Genomic DNA, 22,073 nt, shown 5'->3' on the forward strand with positions numbered 1-22,073 from the left:
GTTTTCAATGCGATTTGCATTGCAAGATGCTTTCCCAACCTTATTCTGGAGCATCCAATTGCATCTTTTAAAGACACAAATAGAGTTGGGTTGGGATTGCAGTCTTCACAGCATGATCCAGCTAGATACATATGTTCACAGTAGCATGTTTCCGTATGTTCTGAATGTTAGCTATATAATGAACACCAATTAGTGTTGTGCATGCAAAGCCAGGGCCTGAGAGGAGTGAAGGCTGAAGCCAGCCATCTATCCACTGTCCTGTCTCACTATGTCCCTGAACAAGATGATTTTTGGCTATTGCTGAGTCCTGGAAACATAGCTCCTGGGCTTGGCTTTTCAACCTGGGGGGACCTGTGCAGCGGCTCAGTTTCTCGTATGTGTAGCTGGATTTTTTTTTTTTTGCCAAGACATGCCTAAATCCCTCTTCAGTAGAACCTAGGGCTCATTCATACTTCCGCTTGTCTCACACCGGTTTCCCTGGGAAACCCCGCTGTTTACTACTGAATCGGAGCAAATTGGGTTTTCTCTGGATTGACATTTGTTCGGATCTAGCACGAAAGAGCAGGGTTTTCAGAGAAAAGCAGCGGAGCAAAGGCAAAATCACTTGGATCTGTGCCCAGAAAGCACAGGACAAGTGGAAAACCACTCAGACACATGCTTTTGTACACGGGACAAGTGGAAGTGTGGACGAGTCCTTAGTCACTACAAACGTCCATTGGATTCTTTCCAATACATGAAAGTAATCTCCATTTATTTAGACTGTAGTACTATGCACCTGGGAGTAAGCCCCACTGAACTTTGCAGAATTTACTTGAGTGGTTGTGTAGGAGTGCACTTTGTATGGCATAGCTGGTTGATCTTAATTGTTTTTTTACTGTTTTAAATAGTTGTTTTTAGCCTTTTTACTGAGAATTTTATTTTATTCTTTTTGTAAATAACTTCAAGGTTTTATTACAACACTTATATGCATATAAGTGTTCTGAAATAAATGCACACTGCTTCAGAGACAAAGCAATGTTTCATGACAAATGTGCACAAGAGGACATTTATTTATTTTAAAATATTTGGCATGTATTTCAGTTTTTAATGATGGTACCTGACCTCCTATTTTGATTGAATAAATGTATGGAAGCCTTCCAGAAGTTCTCTCTCAATCCTTCCTGAAGCTGATTAATAGTTACATTTGGGATGCAATGCTCAAATCTAACAAATTTAACAATTCATACCCTTACTCATATTAATGATTAAAGTACAATCAACATAGTGTTCTGATCTAGCAGGAAGATTTAACCGTCTACTTATATTTGTACGTATTGCTATTGACCTTTGAAATTAAATCAACTACTACCTATGCCTGTATTGGAGACAATTTTGAGATACCTGCAGATGACATTCATTTTCCAATTGTACTTTCATCACAGAATAGACGGGCAAAGATAACTGGTGCAAGAAAACTTATTGGGAAAATACTTTGAAACTCCCCACAATTCTTAACATGTTTCAGATGTCGGTGTTGTTCCCCATTGGGAATTATGGGTAATTATTATTATTATTAAAATTTGTATAGTGCTTTCCCATATAAATATATGGAACATTATAGAGGGAGCTCAAAGCTCCCGCTACCTGGAACTCTTGCGCATTAATTATGTAGCTGCTATTTTTGTAGCCCCAGTACTTGGTGGCTGGAACAAAGTTTCTTCCTGAAACCAATATCGGTCACAATGCAATTAGTTCTTTTCCAAAAATGCTAACACAGACTTCCTTGGCCCCTCGACTTCTCGCTCATTACGGGTGCTTTAGTCTCAAAGGGACCATCACAGAACTTTCAAATGTATTCCAACTGAATGAGGACGTTTGGTTTATACAGTTCTCGTGGTGTTTCTGAAGGATTTGGCTAATCAGAATTGAACTGCATTTAAATTCGAGCCCCGCTCACTGTCTGCGAAGGGAATCCCCATACGAAGCGCGCCTTTGCTGCATCAAAGGCAGTTAAAACCTAATTATATCCCCGCCCTTCTCTACCACCTGCACCCTTCAAAAAGCCCCCAAACCAGCTTTCGCTAAAGGCGCGCGCGCGCCTTGAGATTCCGACCCGAACCCGCAAAAATGAGGCGGGATCTGCTCTGCAAGCGTTTTATCTCTACGAGCTCGAAGGGTCTCTTGCGCATGCTCCGCGCGAGAAGCGACGCTTCTTGTTGTTGCCCTTGTCACGATCACGTGGTGGAGGCCGGCGTTGGGCAAACGGCAGCAGCGGAAACGTCACTGGGCAGTTCTCGCTCACCCCTGGCTCGCCATGAAGGCGGCGCGCGCTCTGCTTGTAGCCGTAGCCATGCTGGGAGCGGCGCCTTCCTGCACAGGTGCGTTTTTGCAGGGCCTTTCTCTGTGCGCCGCCGAGCCCGCCTTTTCTCGGGACTGAGGACGGGGCGTCGGGACGCCTCTTTCTCCTCTCAGCAAGAAGAACTGAGGGTGGGCAGGAGCGCGCGGGCGTTCAACTGGGCACTCCGACCCTCCTCCTCATTCCTGGGACGGGCGAGGGTCGGCAGCGAAGCTGAGGGCGCGCGGATTGGCAGAGGGCTTTCGCTTTGGTGCGGAGCAGCCAGCCGTAACTAGCGGCAGCCTCGCGTGCCGGATGGGAAGACGCTCTTCCAGGAAAGGCGGCGCGAGTTCTCTCCGCTCCGAGCGCCGGCACGCGCTGATAATGCTGGGCTTCCAGGAATTGGGCTCGCTTTCTGCTTCGCTTGCGCTGATAGATTTGCCTGCGGTGGCTTTTGGGGGAAGGTCTGTTGCCCGGTGGAAGAGCACTTTTTTGGCATGCAGAAGGCCCCCCATCCCCAACTCCGCTCCCGAAATCTCCAGGCAGAGCCGGGACACACCCTGCCAGAAACCTTGGAGAGCTGTCCTACGTGCTGGTCAGTGTAGACAATACCAGATGAACCAGTGGCAGCTGCTTGGTGGGATCATACTGGGGGCACGGGTTAAGTAGCTTGGGTGGGTAAGTTAAGAGGTGTGTTTCATGGAGTATCTTACTAAAACGCACAATAATAGCAAAATAAAATAGGTGCTGAAAATATGGATAGCTATGGGCATATCCTGCTGTATGTTAAATGTTTGTTTCCCTTTGCTGTAGTTATCAGGATTTTGACCTTTACCACAAGCGCAAGATGTGAAGGCTTGTAAGCAGTGCTTTTTTCTTTTAAAAAATGTTTAGGGGTACTCTCATTTTCCTACTCATACAGTAGTACCTCGGGTTACAGACGCTTCAGGTTACAGACACTTCAGGTTACAGACTCCGCTAACCCAGAAATAGTACCTCGGGTTAAGAACTTGGCTTCAGGATGAGAACAGAAATTGTGCTCCGGCGGCGTGGCAGCAGCGGGAGGCCCCATTAGCTAAAGTGGTACCTCAGGTTAAGAACAATTTCAGGTTAAGAACGGACCTCCAGAACGAATTAAGTTCTTAACCTGAGCTACCACTGTATTGAAATACTGCCCCTCAATGAGGCCAAACTGAGATTCACAAAAAATTTAGGGGTATGTGTACCCCTGCATCCACCCAGAAAAAAGCGCTGCTTGTAAGTAGTAACATGTATGAAGGAAACAGCACTCTATATTTAGTCCTAGAACTTTATCCTCATGTGTGTGTTTTTGTGAATAGATATTGCACCCTGTTATGATGAGTACATAAGAAAAACCTTGCTGGATCAGACCCAAGGCCTATTTAGCGCAGCATCTTACTTGCCACTGTGGCCAACTTGATGTCTATGGGATGCTTACAGGCAGAACACCTCCCTCATTGGTGTTCTCCAGTGACTAGTGTGCTGCCTCAGATCTTGGAAGCAGTATGGACCCATAATGTAAAACATGCAGAACTTTGAATTCTGCTTTTAAAAACGTGTGTAATATCTTGTTCTATAGATACTTGTGTATCTATACTATAGCACTCGTGTACCTGTCCCTTCCTAAATATCTGTGATACTACCTCTCCCATTCAATGCTCTTCTTAAAATCCACACAGCCTTTGCTATATTCACTTAATCCTAATTCCAAAGCAGCCCAAATTTTAAGTGTGTTGGAACTGCATTTGACTTCATTAACCTTCTCTACCCTCAACCCTCCTGGTGTTGTTTTCCCTTCTTGTCTAGTTTAAATTGTAAGCTCCTTGGGACAGGGAGGTGCCTATTTTTCCTTACCACACTTTGTAAGGTGCCATGCACGCTGATGGCACTATATAATGACCGGAAAACATGTTGGAACAGGACTGAACTTTCTTTGATCAAAGAGCCCTCAGCATGTCTTGGACTACAACTCCCACTGTCCCTAACCATTGACCATGTTGGCTGGAGCTGATGGCAGTTGTAGCCCAAAACATCTAGTTGGTGAAGGCCATTCTGTGCGTTGGCATGGCCAACTGTAGAATTGTACAATAATGTCCTTATCTGTGGTATCCTGTAAGGGAAGCTTGAGAATTAGGAGCAATACAGCTTTTAAACAGTACTTTGGGTTTCTACCTTAAATACAGTAAAAGAATGTCAGTCTGTCTCTTATAATCATCACCGAAGGGCTCTTCAGGTCAGTGATATGTAGCAAACAATTTTCCAGTGCTTTATTTTTGCATCCCCCCCCCCTTTTTATAAACTCTTTAGTAACAATGGATGGATGCCAATTGAAAATGTAATAAGGAGACTTGGCAGTTTCAATACTTTGGACATTGTTTACTAATTGCAAGTTAAATAAATATGCCAGATTAGATCACTCTCTAATTTCCCAGTGCAAATTATCCTATTAAGATTGGAATTGGAAATGTTTCCAGGAAATTCACATCCCAGCTGTACGTGTTCAGGTTGACTATGAAGAAGCAAACGGATGCAAAAGGGGTAAACCGCACATACTTTGTGTTCCAGCCACAGTATTCAACCAATGCATGATCAGTATTAGTCTGAAGGAGGCTGCACAGTGTTCCCAGAGGAACAAGGATTGCCCTGCCTGTTCCTGCTTGTGCCTTAGCACATTTAGACGGGAGGGCTAAAGAGGATTCAGTTTCAATAAACTGGAGAGGGTACAGATGTATTTCAGGGTATGGTGTGGCTGTAGTAGTAAATTGCATATTGCAGAGATGATTTGCAGTAGCTGCTGGCTGGAAGCAGGAAACAGTTTTAGAACGTTATGGGGAAAGGATTGGAATATAGCAATAGAAGGGCATTAGGTCTCTGTGGGATAAATTCCTGTATAGATCAACCTCAGCCATGTTCAGAGAAACATCCCTCCAAATGGTTCAAAAATGGTATTTAACATTTTTGAGACTGTCATGTATATCTAAAACCTCCTCAGCAATGTGTCGGAGACTATGTGGCAAAGTGGAGTTGTTCACCCATATGTGGGAAGACTGTAAAAAAGTTTCAAGATATTGACATTTAATATTTTGGGAGATCTCAGAGATAATTGGAACACCATTACAAAAGACACCAGAACTTGCTTTTTGAAATGTGTTCACTGGGAAAAATCAAGATGTTGTGAGAAACTGGCCAGCTTTTTATTAGTGGCAGCAATAACTCAGATTGCTAAATACTGGAAAGATTTACAAGGACTTCTCTTATTGAAGTGGCACAAGAAAGTCTGGGGAAATACCTCTTATGTAAAAGCTGACACAGCAGTTACAGATCACAAGAGGTCACAGGAAGAAAAGTTCATTTTCAATGTATTGATATAACTTTATAACAGCAGAATCACACAGCTATTAAAGGTGCAGAAGCCTTGTCGAAAGCACGTCAAAGTGCAAGTAGATAAACAGGTACCGTTCCGGCGGGAAGGTAAATGGCGTTTCCGTGCGCTGCTCTGGTTCACCAGAAGCGGCTTTTTCATGCTGGCCACATGACCCGGAAGCTGTATGATGGCTCCCTCGGCTAGTAACGCAAGATGAGCACCGCAACCCCAGAGTCGGACACGACTGGACCTAATGGTCAGGGGTCCCTTTACCTTTACCTTATTCTACTTCCAGCAAGAGTTGTAAAACTAGATGGCATTGGTCCCCTTTTAGGCCTATTCTTTGAATTTTTTCTTTTAAATACATGGATATTGGGTGTTGTTTTTTTAAATGTGGACTTCATAAATAAGTGGACTTCATAAATAAGTGAAGTCCAATGTTTCATTAGATCCTTTGTGTATTTCCCCTTTAATTGCATCAAAGAGCTAATGCACTCAAAGTCTTATTTTCTTATCTGGAATTAGGGGTGAGCAGTAAGGTGATCAAGTTTGCTGATAACATCCAATGATTTAGAGTAGTTAAAACAAAAAGCTGTATAGCAAAGAGCTCCAAAAAGATCACTCCAGTCTGGATGAATGGGAATTAAAATGGTAAATGCAGTTCAGTGCAAACAAGTAAAAAGTGATGTATATTAGGACCAAAAAAAAAAAATCCAACTTCACAGATATACTAATGAGACTGACCAGGAAATGGATGTTGTGGGTTGTGGTGGATAATGTGATAGAAATGCTGACTCAATGTACAGCTGCTGTGAAAAAGGTGAGCTGCATGTTAGAGATCATTAGGAAAGAGTCAGAAAATAAATACTGTAAATAACATATTTTATTCATACAAATCTCTTGGAATAAGGTATGCCAGGATTGTGGAATTTTGTGTGTTCTGTGGACAAATCATTATCTGGTCCTAGCTGTGCAGGCCAAAGTGAACAGATGGGTGGAGCCTCCCACCTGCAAATCACTTGATGTCACAATGACGGCAGATGATTGGGTACTTTGAAGTCTAGTAGTTGGGACCTCAAAGCACCACAAAGGGCCTGCAGATATCCTGCATAATGCTTTAAAGTGCCTGAGGCTTTAGTAGAGCTAAAGTCTACTTTCTGTAGGCATCAGCTTCAAGACCTAGTTTCCCAAGCTGTACATGTAATAGTAATAGTCTTCAAATTGCACAATACTGTTGAAAAAGCAACATTTGCATGGGTGTGCTTTAAACTGTTCTGATGACTTTTGCTGGAGGAAACATTAAAAACTGACTACTTCCTCAGAAGACTTGAATAGAAAGTACCTTGTCTAGAAAACATAAGAATCAGAAATGTTGTCAATATTATACCACCTCAACACAGGGTTGCTCTTTTTCCAACTAGAAAAACAGTTTAAATCAGATTAGTCAAATTTTGACTTGGCAAGCATAAACCTACCATACAGAACACTGAAAGAAGGTAAGGGAATCTCCACATTTCACTTCCTTTTCTGCAGATATTTATGATCTGCTTACTTGCATTTCATGTCTGTTTCCTGTTGCTCTCTTACTAAGTTCTTCAGTAAAGTGCAGAAGGTGGTTAATGGCACACTGCATGCAGTTGGGTCTATTATAGCCTTAACATCATTCTTTTCATTTTTCAAAAATATCCATAGGGTTGATATGTTTGGAACCACCTCAGAACATTACAGTTTTCATTGTTGATACAAACATCACTCTGAAATGGCTCTGGAATAATCCATGTGGCCTCAATGGGACCTTTTCAGCTCAGTACCAAAGGTAAGTTCTCAGTTGTACTGTGACTCACATCAAAGACTTATAACAGAGACTTTTGAAATGTTGCTGGCGCTTTTCTTCATTATGTGAGTTCCGTCCTAGTCCATGAGTTGATTTATCTGCCAAAGAAAATGTTTACAAGACACCAGATAGACAGAACAGCCAGTGGTGCCTGTTGGAGGGGTAAAACTGCAAATGCTGTGGTGTAGCATATATTCTGGACCTATCCCAAAATTAGAAAATTCTAGAAAGACATAGTAATGGAAATTTAAGAAGAAGAAGAAGAAGAAGAGTTTGGATTTGATATCCCGCTTTATTACTACAACAACTGCAATAACTGGCTTTGCTTTACCCACAGATCCTCTAATTTTGCTATTTGGGTATGCTAAAGAAATTGTACTAATAGAAGACAGGCAACATCTCTTAGCTACTGCCAAAATTATTATTTGTTAAAATTGGCAGGGGCGAGGGATGGATGGAATGAGAACACCATCCATGAACAAGTGGACAACTAAAATTGGGCATATATGTATGGCTTGGCCTATGTATATGTTGAGAACTACACAGCAAAAAGAAATACTGATGAATCAGAAAAATAAAAATGTGGCTCCCCTTTTTTGCATTCCAGGTGCTGTGGATCAAAATTGAAATGAATTTTACACAAAGATACTGTAAGGAATGCTTACTGATCCATAATATCTGAGGAGTGCTTTGCTTTTTTCTTTCAGAGAATCAGACAGTGAAGAGAGCAATGCTGAAAGCTGGTCACTTATTCCCGAGTGTCAGGCTGTAAGAATCACAGAATGTGACCTTTCATCAGCTATAACAGACTATTTGCATTTTTATAATGTGAGCGTAAGAGCAGACACAGGAGAAGAGCACTCTTTCTGGACTTATTTAGTATTTTCTCCTTATACAGAAGGTATGAATGTGTGCCTAGTTTATTCAAGTTAAGCTTTATGCAGTTGTTAAATATGGGACAGGTAACCAGTTGCAAATGCCTAGTTGTTTCATTATCTGGCTTCCAGATACCAAACTGTTCCTCTCGGAGGCTACCAAAGGATTTTCAAACCATTGTAGCACTGTGATAGGAGAAGCTGCATTTGTAAAACTCTCCAGCCTGTGTAACACTTGCCCAGTAGAGCTCTTGCATTTTAACAAACTTGCATTTAAAATAAAACAGACTTTTCATTAGGGGCAGAGAATTAATTCGGATAGAGGCCAATCACTATTTTCCTCAGCAGTCTACCCAGCCCACCTCATTACCCTGCTGGGCTCCTCTTTCCCAGTCTCAAGACTCGGCTCGGAGACCCATTTTCGCGCCGCGGCAACTCATTACAGGTCCAGAACACCCTCCTGAACCTTCTTGGGGGTTGTGAAGCCCTACAGCCCCCGTTTCACCCCGTTGGTGAGTGCGCGTCTGCAGAGCAAACAGAACGCGCGTCCGAGAAGCAGCCCCGCGGTGAACCAGAAGCAAGCTGTTCAGAATTATGGGTTGGTTTTTAAAGTGAAGGAATCCCTTCTCATAGAGGAGGGTGGCACACACAATTGGGTTCTGTTTTATAGTCCAGGGTGGGGTGGGGGAACTCATTGCTGCCCGAAAGGTTGAGAAACGCTGGTGTGAATTGTTATTTTTCACTATGAAAGATAATGAGTAAATTCCAACTTCACAGTATTGGTTGCTTCATAGTTCATTGAATAGAGTATTAGTTTCAATTTCCGGCTGTGGTGTTGGCATTCCAAGCAGTGCTGGGTGGCTGTGACTAGCCACCCTTTTAATTCTCTACGATGTCTCAGAGTGGTGCTAGGTCAAGTGTATTGTGGGAAATTAAAAAGCTAGGTGCAGCCACCACCTGACGCTGCTCAGTCTTGGGGCCCTGACAGCTGCCCAAGAATGTTAGATGCTGATGCTAATCCTGCTTCCACTTGCCTTTCCTGCCTGTTGTGGTGGAGGGGTGGGATTGGAATCACACCGGCTGCAGGAGGTAGGGAAAGTGAGCAAGGGGGCTGCTTGTTGCCCCAATAACTCAGAGCATTCAAAGATACAGGCATTGTCCCCAAGCAAGGGCCTTGCAGCCCTAATGGATGAGTGGATTACCGCTACAAAAGTTGTTTTGATAATGTTGGTTTGCTGTAGAGGGCCAAATGCCATTTATGTATGAGTTTGTTGCTTCTTTGCCTCCATAGGGCCAAACTAGAGGTGACATATGCTATGTAATTTGCACTCGTGTAATTGTTGGGTGAGCAGGATTGGGTCCGTGGCACACAGGGAGGGTAGTTACTCTTTGACCCTGCCGTGGTCCCTGTTAGAACGAGACACAGCTACCTCACACCTGCTGTTCACAATGGAAGGGAAATTCTCATTGTGTATAACCTGCAAGGAGGGGCCCAGTTTCAACTGGGGCTGGCAGGGGCAAACGTTAAAGCCCCTCTCTCTTCCTGCCACACTGATGGTCTAGTTTTTGTATTCCCCCTGCAGCAGCTACCGGTATTTATTTTTTAAATAAAACAGCCATGCAATAGTGAGCTTTGTGACAAGCATCACATGTAGTTGGGAGCAGAGTCGCTGCTTCATCAAGAAGCACTATGAATATGAATAGTACAAACTTTTAAGTGTACTTAAGTTTTGTTGTTATCTTGGTCTGCAGCCCAAGTCGGTCCCCCAAGAGTTCAGTTAGAATCAATACATGGAGGAGATGTGAAAATCATCATTTTCAGTCCTGAAGCAAACCAGCAAAGAAAAATGTGGGACTTGCCTCTAAGCTACAAGCTAACTATCTGGAAAAACTCATCCTATCCTCAGGTGCTATATTTCTCTACACTTAAAGATTTGCTTTCTTTGCAGAAATATTCCTTCACATTTAAATCATGTGTTACATGTATTCACTTCCAGAACAAAAATGCTAAACATCTAAAACTGCACTCCTATAACCATTTATTTAGAAATCACATGGAACTCCATAGTGCTTTCGCTAGCCTGCAAAAAGATAGTGGTTCAGTTTGTATTGAGAGCTCTTTGCCAGTATCTCAGGTTACTTGTGTAACCTGAATGCATAAGATGCTTAGTTGCTTGCTTGCAGCTTTAGAGGTGCCAGGAAGTAGTCTGCAGGCTCAAACCCAGACATGTGAACAGCTCCTCATCAGGATCTAGATATGTTTACATCTGGCAAGGAATTAAACCTTATATCAAAATGCATGAACAGAATTCCATAGAATAAATGACACTGGAAATAACAAATGCTGCATTTTATGTGCATATCCTATTGCATGTTATGTTTAAACCAATATTATTATTACTATTTATCAAATTTATATACCACAGGGCAGTTTACAGTATAAAAACACACAACATAATAACAAACGAAACAATAGCACCCCGCAACACACACACACACACACACACACACACACACACACTTTAAAAGGCTATAGATTGTTTAATTAGCCCTGGGGGAATTTTTTTTCTAGTGCCTAAAGATATGTAATGAAGGCGCCAGGCAAGCCTCCCTGAGGAGAGCATTCCACAAACTGGGAGCCACTGTAGAGTATTGCCACCCTCCAAACCTGATCACAGGGTTTGTGTCAGTTCATATGGAGAGAAGTGGTCCTCGAGGTACTGTGATCCTGAACTGTTTAAGGCTTTATAGGTCAAAACCAGAATTCAAATTGGACCGAGAAGTTAATTGACAGTCTGCAGTTGGGCAGTCTGCAGTTGTTATATGCTCAGACCATTTTGCCCTGTTGAGCCTTTGTTGTACAGATTATCTTCCTGATAGTAATATTTTTGAATACAATATAGTGATGGATTTCATTGCAGAAACAGAAAAACTGAAAAAGAAGCTCTGTCTTACGCATAATGGTGCCATTTTTATGTTGTGGATAAAATTTGACCTAAGCAGATATTCTACTTTGCAGAGTATAGTAAAACAGAGGTGGCAGACCAGCATGTTTTAAGCTGGATCTCTTTGCATCCCGAGTCCTTTAAGTGGCATTGAATGATTGAGCATGTTTTTTAAATGTTCAAATAGAAACTACATAATAAAATACACTCTGTTCATTCAAGCTATAGATGTCATATATCTGTCCTTCTGAAATAATGATACCAATATTACTATTGTTGACCCAATAAAAGATTAGTTTATCTTACCTTTTTTCTGGATTCACATAAAAATAACTGCCCATGGAAGTAATCAACAATCGTAATATGTTATATGCAACTGTCTGTTTCTGCAGGAAAAAATCCAGGATATTTTTCCAGGACAAACCATTCAAGACCTTGAGCCAGAGACTGCTTACTGTATGAATGTTAAAGTACATATGGATGATCACAATGCTTTCAGTAGTCCAGACACCTGTATACAGACACCTAAAGGTATTTATTTTCTATTGATTTTAGCAATTCAAATATGTTCTAGTGTGCTGGGTGGGGAATAAATCTCCTTGAAGTGGGTATACTGTGGTAAGAATCAGGCAAGGTGCTTCTTGTTATTTCACAAGCACCTTTTCTCTGCTTTTTGTTTGTAAACAACATATCTTGCATAATATTAGAGGCCATTTGTATAATACCGTGAAGCCCTGGGCGCGGTTTGTTGAGCAACTCCTGGGGTTCTGGATTCAGAAGCTTCATGACCTTTTGGTTCTGGCCTGTTTATAGGATTGGAGTTTCAAACTATTAATGTGTAGCATTGTTCATGAACCTAACTGGATGGATTGTTTGTAAATTTTCCTTCCCTCCTTTTTATAGCTTGGGCTGGTCTGCCTCGTCCTGAAAAGCTTCAGGTTGATGCACTGAATACAAACTTCGTTTTGCATTGGGATAACATGTATGATGCAAATGTGAGCTTCGTTGTACAGTTTCTCATGTAAGAATCCTTGCCGTGCCTGTCTTCAGTCTTAACCTTTTACATTCCATCTAATTTGTGCTTAAAAAACAAGCCTGATAGGTAACTTAAGGAAGTTGTAAAGCTTTGAGCAGGAGCACTTGAGAAAACGAGCAATCTGCTTGGACAGTATCTCCCGCGCCCCCCCCCATCCCCAAGAGCCAATTTTCACAGGTATGTGGGCCATCCCACCTGCCAATCATTTGATGTCAGTATAATACTAGAGGATTGGCAGGTGGGCTTCATCACAGGGGACCAATGGGCCAAAAAGGTTCCCTACTACGGGTTATATTTCTGAGGGGTTATCCTTCCATTGCATGGGCTGGAACACGGCAAACCAAAGGATTTAAGCAGGTCGTTGATCGGGTGAAGAATGAGATGGTTACTTGCTGTCCCTTGTATGAAAAGACAGCATATTCAATGACAATTAAATTGTCAATTGTGTAAGATCAATTTGACTGCCAAGTCTGATTAACCCTGCAATCCCGTGCAGCTCACAGGAGGCTCAGTGGAGCTAACATTCGAGTAAACATCAACAGAGTTAGGAACTGTCTGCTGATACGTGTATTGTGCTTATTTAATCAACCTTCTGTTGTCCTAATAGAGGTTCTAAAGCACAGATGTCTCACGATATCTCAAAAAACTGGCGTAATGTATCTGGATGTAAACACATTACAACCAAGTACTGTGATTTATCACGTTCCGTCGACTTCGTTGGAATTTACTATCTCCAAGTACAGGCTGTGAATAGCCATAATAATAATAGTGAATCACCTTGGTCTAAAATGCTAAAATTTGAGCCTAGAGAAGACAGTAAGTGTCACCTTCTTCTGATATGCGTTATCATTTATAGGTGCTGCTTTTTGTGTATTTGTTAATTATGTATAATTTTGTGTATTTGTTAATTATGTATTTGTTAATTTTTGCAATCTTGTAGAACATCACATTGTTACATTTTCTTCTTGTGTGGTTAGAAAAAATCAAGACCTTCACAACTTATAGCTCACAACAGTTTGAAAGTTCAGCCAGCTCTACTGCTGTGCAACCTCTTGCTTACCACAATGGCCCCAGCACCACTAAAATGAACTGGAGTTACCTATCACTATTTCCTAGTGGCTGCTTGCTAAAACTCCCAGATGTCCTAAAAAATATGTGTTTAGATTTAGAACTTGCCCCCAGAACCAATAGCAGCAGCAGCAGCAACAACAACAACAACAACAACAACCATGTGTATATATGTTGCAACTTAACATACAACAGTATCACAATTTCCATCAGTTCATTTTACATTGAAGCAGAGATTTTGCCTTTTGCTTGAGCTTTAGTGACAGCATTATATTGCAACATGTTTTGTTTGAATTCAAATGTTTAACACATTGTATAACATTGTTTTTAAGCTAAACTGGGCCCACCTAGCGTCACGATTAATGCCAGTGAAAATTCACTTAACATTTTCATTACTGCTCCGGGAGAATCTGAAAAAAATCCAATGAGTAAACACTATGAGTTGATTTACCAAGGTTGGTACTGGGCAGACTCTTCACCACAAGACAAGGTAATGTATTTTGTTTTTTATTTAAAAATAAATAAAACCTAGATAAAAGCATGTATTAAAAAATTGACTCATAATGTAGCCTCCTGTACTTTCTCTAGGCCATCTATAACCCCTTCATGTTTATGCTGAATATGGTTTTTCTGGCTAGTTATTTCCATGTCAAATGTACCTGTATGTAGTGAAGTGCTCCAGCATCAAACGAAATACTAGACACACACTGTCCCAAATGCACTGAGGGGTGCCCATCTGACACAGATAGCTAACCTCTGTCTAATCCTAGGTGTTTGAGATAGGAAGTATGCATAGCTCAGCAACATACAACAACCAGGCCTGCTGCAACTGGTTGGAGTAGTCATAGGCACTAATGTTCTAAGGATCAGTGCCCCACAGACATCTGTCAGTTGTTGCCAAGCCCTGGGCTGTATGTTTTCTTGACCCCCAGTACAGTATACATAGAATTTGCAGAGCCTATAGTACAGCCATTACAACTTGCACCCAAAGTCAGAATGTCAGTCTTCAAGCTTTGTTTTCAATAAGTGTTTGCTCTGGTTTACATTGTTATGTGTTTTGTTGTACAGAAGAAACTGGAAAATAAATCTTCACAATTTATAATCCCAGACTTGAGCTCTTCTACTTTATACTGCCTAAAAGTACAAGCATTTGCTCCAGCATATAATAAAAGTAGTGAGTTTAGCAGTGAGACGTGCACTAAAACTGCCAAAGGTATGAAATACTTATTTTTAGTGTTTGATTTTTAATAAATGATACAGTGCTTTGTATTTTTAAAAAAATCTAAAGTGATGTGTTTTTCTGAAATTGTATGTTGTACAACAAAACAACAATTCTGTATAAAACCATAAAACAGGAGTACGGTATGTATACAATCCAATCTCTTGGTTGTATATGCAGGCAACACCACCAATTTTTAACATTTGGTTTATAATATATTAACCTTGGCTTATATTTGATTATTAGTGGTATTATTACCACTAGTGGTAAGATTTATACCCTGCCCTTATTACATTATCAATACAGATTATGTATATAACATTACATGAAGAATAGAACACAAATTTGTAAGCTTAGTTCAAGTAACTGAACAGAAGTTAATTGTAAACTAAGATTGGTACATTGGGATAATTATGAAAAATACCCCCAAAGCATGCACTTGTTATTTAACATGGAATGTTTACAAAGAAAGATTGACAAAGAAAGGTATCTTATACGTAAATTTGACAATTATTAGCGTGCATAAAACCATTTTTACTTTTACTGGTACCAATTTAATTTTTGAGGTTTCGTATAGGGAAGAGTGAGCAAGCGCACTATATTTCCATCACTCCCCCCTTCACAAAATCTTTTCTTGCCACAACAACTTTCCAAGTGCCATAAGTTTAAGTTGCTGGCTTTAAAAGTAAGCTCAAGAAAGTGGTTATTGCAGAAGTTTTTTCAATATATAACTCATTTTAATTTCTTTTTCTTTGTAGGAAAATCTTTATCTCCAGTCATTTTTAAAGTCTTTGGAATTGCTCTTGGTGTTATTGTTTCAATAGTGGTCTTAGTTGGTGTTATATATTATATATACAAGCAGATCAAATATGCATTCTTTCCATCATGCAACCCTCCACTGACCATAGAGGTATGTATATATGACTTTTATTACCGGTACTTTGTTATTTGCAGTAGTAAAATTATAGGACAAGTATTTTAGAAATCACATCAACATTTGCCATTTACATAGAAAGAGAATGTGTGCGCGAACTGAGATATTCCCATTGTTATACTTAACAGATAGGTCGTTGGAGGCTCAGAAATGGCATGTGTGTACCTGGAGTTCCCCTTCATGCAAGGAGCTCTGGGCTGGGGTGTATATATTGCATTTTGTTGTCGTCGTTTAGTCGTGTCTGACTCTTCGTGACCCCATGGACCAGAGCACACCAGGCACTCCTGTCTTTCACTGCCTCCCGCAGTTTGGTCAGACTCATGTTGGTAGCTTCGAGAACACTGTCCAACCATCTCATCCTCTATCATCCTCTTCTCCTTGTGCCCTCAATCTTTCCCAACATCAGGAAAGTCTTCTCTTCTCCAGGAAGTCTTCTCTTCTCATGAGGTGGTCAAAGTATTGGAGCCTCAGCTTCAGGATCTGTCCTTCCAGTGAGCACTCAGGGCTGATTTCCTTGAGAATGGATAGGTTTGATCTTCTTGCAGTCCATGGGACTCTCAAGAGTCTCCTCCAGCACCATAATTCAAAAGCATCAATTCTTCGGCGATCAGCCTTCTTTATGGTCCAGCTCTCACTTCCATACATCACTACTAGGAAAACCATAGCTTTAACTATACGGACCTTTATCAGCAAGTGTAAGGTCCGTGGGGTGGTTGCTCGTGAGTAGCCAGGCAAGACTCAAAATCGTCCTTTAACAGGTTTATTGTGCATGCTATTTACAGTGCAGAGCTACAAGTTCATGTCTGTATCAGTCACTTGCAGAATCCGGGAGTGGCCCCTTCCGGCTGTGACCGCAACATAAGAGTTCGGTATCCAAAATCTCCGCCTCCCCTCCTTGTGTTTCACCCCTCTGCGCACTTGGGGCGCTGAAAATGGCGTGTCTCCCTCCTCGCCCGCTGAGCGAGGGGAGTGCAGGGTCTCTCCAACATCCCCAGAGCCTCTGCTCTCAAGACCCGGTGCTGCCTGCCCCTCCCCACTGGAGACATCGCTGCTTCCTCTGCTGGAAGAGAAGGTGCTGCTGGTCAGGTGGGGCCGGGGCTCTCTGTAGCATCCCAAGAGCCCTTTCAGCACCCTGCGCTGAGCCGGGGACAGTTCCCTGACAGCAAGGTGATGTCTCTGCTTTTTAAGATGCTGTCTAGGTTTGTCATTGCTTTTCTCCCAAGAAGCAGGCATCTTTTAATTTCATGACTGCTGTGATCATGGAACCTAAGAAAGTAAAATGCATTACCCTTGAATATATTGTATAGTGAATCTGCCTGACATATTACCGTACTTAGGAGATCCTATAGATCTAATAGTGGGTATAGAAATGGCATTTTTATTATATCTTGCTGTAGTGTATAACATCCAATAGCAGCTGGCATGGCTGTGTTGTTTTCTCATCTCCCGAATATGAAAATTGACTTGCCCTTACTGAGACAAGAGAGGAGCAAGGCAGCAGGAGTGTGGTGCAGACACAGCAGCAGAAACATCAGATTGGTTCCACTTCAGCACCAGCACTGCACAGGCATCCTGCTGCCTTGCTCTTTTCCCTCTATTGACTACAGTGGGTCTACTCTATGAATAACATTGGATATCACACAGTGCATTCAATAATGTATTTACAGCATGAGTGCAGAACTTCCAGCCCATGGGTGTTTTCATTATTTAAATGTACATGTCGACCTTCCTTCTAAAGTAGCCTGGAGCATGGAGCAATAAACACACAATGATAAAACACTCCAGAGAGATCATATGGAAAAACTTTTCACATAGTTGTCTCTGAAAAACTTGCTTCTCATCTAAAGTTCTGAGTAGTGATGCTGAGCCTGAGCACTTTGCTGCTATGTAGTGGACCTTTTTCATATATAGGAATAAACATCATTATTCCACTATTCTTGACAAACAAGTTTTTTTTAAAAAAATACTTCAGACGTTTTGTTAATGCACTTGCCCATCTTGTATATCACCCCTCCCCTGAATTTAGACTCCTCCATTATTTTCGTTTTTCCTCTATTGTTTAATGTATAATAGCAATAGTTAATAATAAATAAATAATAAACAATAATTGGCCTAATTATTGGCATAGATGCCAGTTTTGCCTGGAAGGTGACCCCCCCCCCCAATTATACCAACCTGTCTCATACCTGAAATCTTATGTGATATCAGGTGAGGGGCAGGTGGAAATGTGGCTGTCAGTGCATAATCATAGAATCTTAGAGGTAGAAGGGACCCAAGGGTCATCTAGTCCAACCCCCTGCAATGCAAGAATCTCAGCTAAAGCATCCATGACAGATGGCCATCCAACCTCTGTTTAAAAACCTTCAAGGAAGGAGAGTCCACCACCTCCTGAGGGAGCCTTAAAGGGTACTTTCAGTTGCACATCAGGGATTGAAAGTAAACATCTCTTGCTAATCAGCTGATAGGCACTGATCTCAAGCTCCCTTGGAACAGCTACACCAATCTTGGAAAAGCCTTGCAAAAGAGCCTTGTTCAGCGCAACAGCCTATTACCTGCTGTCACTGTGGCTTTGGGAGATTCACAGGTGGGTACCCCTACCCACCTGTCAGATTTGGCCCATAAGGGGTAGGAGAGATAAGGATCAGGCCCACTGGCCAGATTAATTTCCCACCTAATTTACAGAACTAACAGTTTACTTATATAAGAACAGCTTTCCAGAAATAACAAATCAGATACTTTTGTTGTACAGATTATTATTATTTAATCTACACCGCAGAATTTTAGGTGCTCTTTGATTGCAAACTAGGACTGGGGCCATGTATTAAATGTTGGTTGTTTGTATGTCAGAAGGCTTTTCCAAGGAATCAGCACTTGAGTAATAATGCATCTGGCTGTTGCCAATTTAGTCAATGGGCTACAAGCTGAAACCAGATTCATCCTTCACCACATAGCAGTCAGCATGTACAGTCTTGTATTGCAGTCTGAGTACAACTCTTTCCTGTACTAATTCCCTTTGCCTCCTGTGTGTCTCTTTACCACTACTTTCTCTCTCTTGTCAAATTCCACCAAAGTGCCATTGAAAGAAGCAGCTGTTACCAGAAACAGAAGCTACACAGTTAACTCCCCCATCTCCCACTAGGACACCTAGGAGAGCTTAACTTGTATACTAATGTTACAATATTCTGTGTATCACTTTCCTGCATCTAACTGATTGTCCACATCTCTACTTGTGTCATATCAGTGACTGGAGGGGTATGGGGAAGTGTCAAATGTTGTGACATCAGGGCACAAGTTAGGAGCCATTATGGATGGGGAAGCAGAAGCTAAATATGTGGGTACAAACTTTGGTGTGAACAGCCATGCTTTAGACATAATGTGTACTGTGGTTCTAAATCGCTTGTTCCTAGATCTCAGACTGTATTCTAGTGACTGGTGTTGCCTGTTTAATGCTTCAGAGCAGGGGTTTTATTATCTTTCAGTGTTTTATATGCCAACCATACCCTCATCCTTAATAAATATTAATAGTACATTATTCTAACCAAGCACAATAGCTTTCTATAGTGCCCTGTATGTAGACATCAGTAATTCTCATTAATTTCTGTGTACTTTCCCATTTGCAGAACATTGAAGGAAAAGAGTTGCACAGTTCCTACTTGCTAACTTCAGAAGAGCCAACAGAAAACTGTGTTGTCATAGCTGACAGTAACATTCTAAATGAAGTTGACCTGACTGACTTTAAAGACCAGAAGGAGTTGGAAGAGATCAGCCAAGACTCAGGAAACTATTCCAATGATGATGGTATCTCTAGGACTAAAGACTCCCATTTAATCCAAGAACAGAAAGCAGAATAACTCTGTAAAATAATGGGTAGAAGCCATTATTATGGGTAGATGAAGGGGTGCATAAATAGCAACTTGCAATTTATGCGTCTTGCTGTTAGCTTCCGTATAAGAAAGACTTTGTGCCAAGACATGATCTGGTTCTTGCACCATAGATTTTGAGTTTTGCGTATTGCTGTTGGCACAAAGGCTCAGGTGTGGAGAACACTTGATTTCACTACCAAAATGTTTACTTCATTTTGACTAGAAACTGATGCTTAAATGGAAGTTTACAAACATGTAATATATGTCTGTGTGAGTGTGTATGTTAAATACAAAAAACATCCTAAGACAATCCTAAAGCTAGACTTTACCACTGTGGATGCTGTGTTGGTTGATAAAAGTATAAATAACTGTGAGGATTACTGATCAGCTATAGGCTACAGCGGAGTAACACAGACTATAGCAGTTTCCAAATGTACTGACAGGATGGCCTCTCCAGCTTTTCACAGGGAAATAATTTTTGCTATAACCAAACGCATGCAAATATTGTTAGTGTTTTCCTTACCATGTTGATTTTAGGTGACTGACAGAGCAGTCTTAACACAATGCCTTCTCTGTGCTGTATTTCATTGGTTATGTGACCTTATTCAAGATCACATATAGTTTAGCCAGTATTACTTTATACCAAGTATTCAAAACAGATAAAGGGTTTCAGCCACATGGATACTTTGGAGAGTAAGTGTAAAATGTCTTTCTCTCAATGGTGGTCGCACTTACTATATTGAACTGCCTTCCTTCAGAATTTAAACATTTGCCACCTACGTTTTTTGTTTGGCATATGTTAAAAACATGTTGCCTGACCATTAGTGCATTTCAGTTTTAATGCAAATAAAGCAAACTCTTTTTGAGAAAGGTTTTTAAGAAAAAAGTCTTACCTACAATTTAGTTGTAATTAAAAAGTACAAAAAATCTTAGAAACTAAGTCTTGGAGAATCAAAAAAGTCAAATGGTAATTAGGGGGTCACCAATAAATACTTGATTTGGGGCAAGGAAATCACTAGCCAACTCTCAAAAAGATAAGACTTTTTTCTAGAATGAGCAGAGACACCCCTAGTTAAATTACTTTCTGGGAACTAGTGTAGTTTTTACTGTGATTTATTTAGTTAGTCCTTGCCAACCAGGGAAACAAACTGCAGCTACTGACCAAGCCTTCAGTATTTCTTAGAACATATTTTCTTTCTAATGTATTTCCTTTTTATAGGATGATGAAAATTAATATATACTTGGAGGAAAATAGGAACACAACATTTGTGTACAAGATGGATTTATTCTGATAAATACTAGTCTCACTAGCACCCTCCAATAGCAATGTAAGAAATGAAAGCATATTCACTCGCATTAAGAGTGTGCCCAAATTTAGTTAGTCTGTATAGGTGTCTAGCAAGCTAATGCTTATGAGAATGTGTGACTGCAATTATTGCAATCCATTGCTACTGTTATTTCAATTAGTTTGTGCAGTTCAATTTCACAATTCATTATCCTGTTCAGAAGTGTCCAAATGGTAGCATAGTGTTGTTTATTCAGTGTTAACACCAGTGTACTTAGCCCCATCAGTGAATACTTGTTTTTGCTGAAATGTGGGTTCCAAAGGCACAGTTATACAGGTGTCATCTGGCTGATCTTCTTAGTAGACAGCTAGCTAATGTGGGAAGTAGAGAAAATGTTTACAAAGCACAATCTCCATTTACCAGTAGAGCAGGACAAAATGGGGTCTGCACAATGCTTAGGTGCAGCCCCTCGTTTAGCTTTATGTTTGGGGTTTTTTGGGGGGAGTGTACAAGCAGCATTGCAAAAGGTCACCTACCCAGCATCTTATCACCCAACTGCCTTGGTAAAAAACAAAAAAACAAAAATGCCTTTGTGTAAATAGGGTTTTTTAAGTGAAGTGTGTATGATGATTGTATTGCAATATTAACTGTTGCTGATAGTTAATGGAAACTAAATTAGGTGACCTTGGTCAGAGTGCAAGTGTGTGGCTGGGTGGATGAGAGAGAGAGAAAGAGAGAATTTGGCACGCCTGCACCATCTGCTTTCAGGTAGATGCCTCCTTTCCACATATTATTTGGTTTAATGTGGAGACGGGGGCTTGATACATTTTCTAGAATGTATGAAGGGCTGGGGAAGCAAGTTTATGCTTACATATGTTTATATGTGAAATAACTCTGTGTTCTGACTATGGATGTCAGGTGATTCCAACAGAAGCGGGAGTGGAAATTGCCAGTTTGCTTTTTTGTCCCCTGTCCAGAACAGAAATCAATCCAGCAATCATTGTTCGCTGTTGTTGCTGTTTCAGTCCACAAATGATATATACTTGATTACTGTTTTCCAATTTGCATAGCATTTCCTTTACAGTGAACTGAATAGTGTGGAATAACATAATAAGATCAGAATTATGTAAAATTGCACCAGAGTAGACAGCAAAACAAGTAACAGCGGAATGAATGAATCTTTATTTGCATCAGCCACCAGCCATAGGAATAAAACAAACAAAATGCAGTATACAGAGGATAAAGCTAAAAGAATCAGTTATATAAACATTTTGGGGGGATTTGGATGAATAGTCAAATAGTGGATATTATTCT

At 40.9% G+C, this 22,073-nt stretch overlaps 1 protein-coding gene across 1 annotated transcript; it reads left to right on the plus strand.

Annotated features, from left to right (window-relative positions):
* Positions 1 to 2,256: 2,256 nt before the first annotated feature.
* IFNAR1 (interferon alpha and beta receptor subunit 1) lies at positions 2,257 to 20,481 on the plus strand. Its single transcript, XM_033146949.1, has 11 exons — positions 2,257 to 2,357; positions 7,392 to 7,515; positions 8,241 to 8,434; positions 10,161 to 10,315; positions 11,746 to 11,884; positions 12,257 to 12,374; positions 12,997 to 13,205; positions 13,790 to 13,947; positions 14,526 to 14,670; positions 15,435 to 15,586; positions 19,231 to 20,481. The coding sequence occupies exons 1-11, from the start codon at positions 2,294 to 2,296 to the stop codon at positions 19,459 to 19,461; spliced, it is 1,689 nt and encodes a 562-aa protein (XP_033002840.1). The 5' UTR covers positions 2,257 to 2,293; the 3' UTR covers positions 19,462 to 20,481.
* The last annotated feature ends 1,592 nt before the right edge of the window (positions 20,482 to 22,073 follow it).

This window comes from Lacerta agilis, chromosome 4 (genome assembly GCF_009819535.1).
Source record: "Lacerta agilis isolate rLacAgi1 chromosome 4, rLacAgi1.pri, whole genome shotgun sequence".
Classification (NCBI taxonomy): domain Eukaryota; kingdom Metazoa; phylum Chordata; class Lepidosauria; order Squamata; family Lacertidae; genus Lacerta; species Lacerta agilis.

Excerpts from the sequence above, each read along its gene's own strand:
- IFNAR1 (XM_033146949.1), top strand. The coding sequence starts at position 2,294 with ATGAAGGCGGCGCGCGCTCTGCTTGTAGCCGTAGCCATGCTGGGAGCG. Across the intron at positions 2,358-7,391 it reads AGCGGCGCCTTCCTGCACAG|GGTTGATATGTTTGGAACCA; the intron begins GTGCGTTTTTGC and ends AAATATCCATAG. Across the intron at positions 8,435-10,160 it reads ATTTTCTCCTTATACAGAAG|CCCAAGTCGGTCCCCCAAGA; the intron begins GTATGAATGTGT and ends CTTGGTCTGCAG.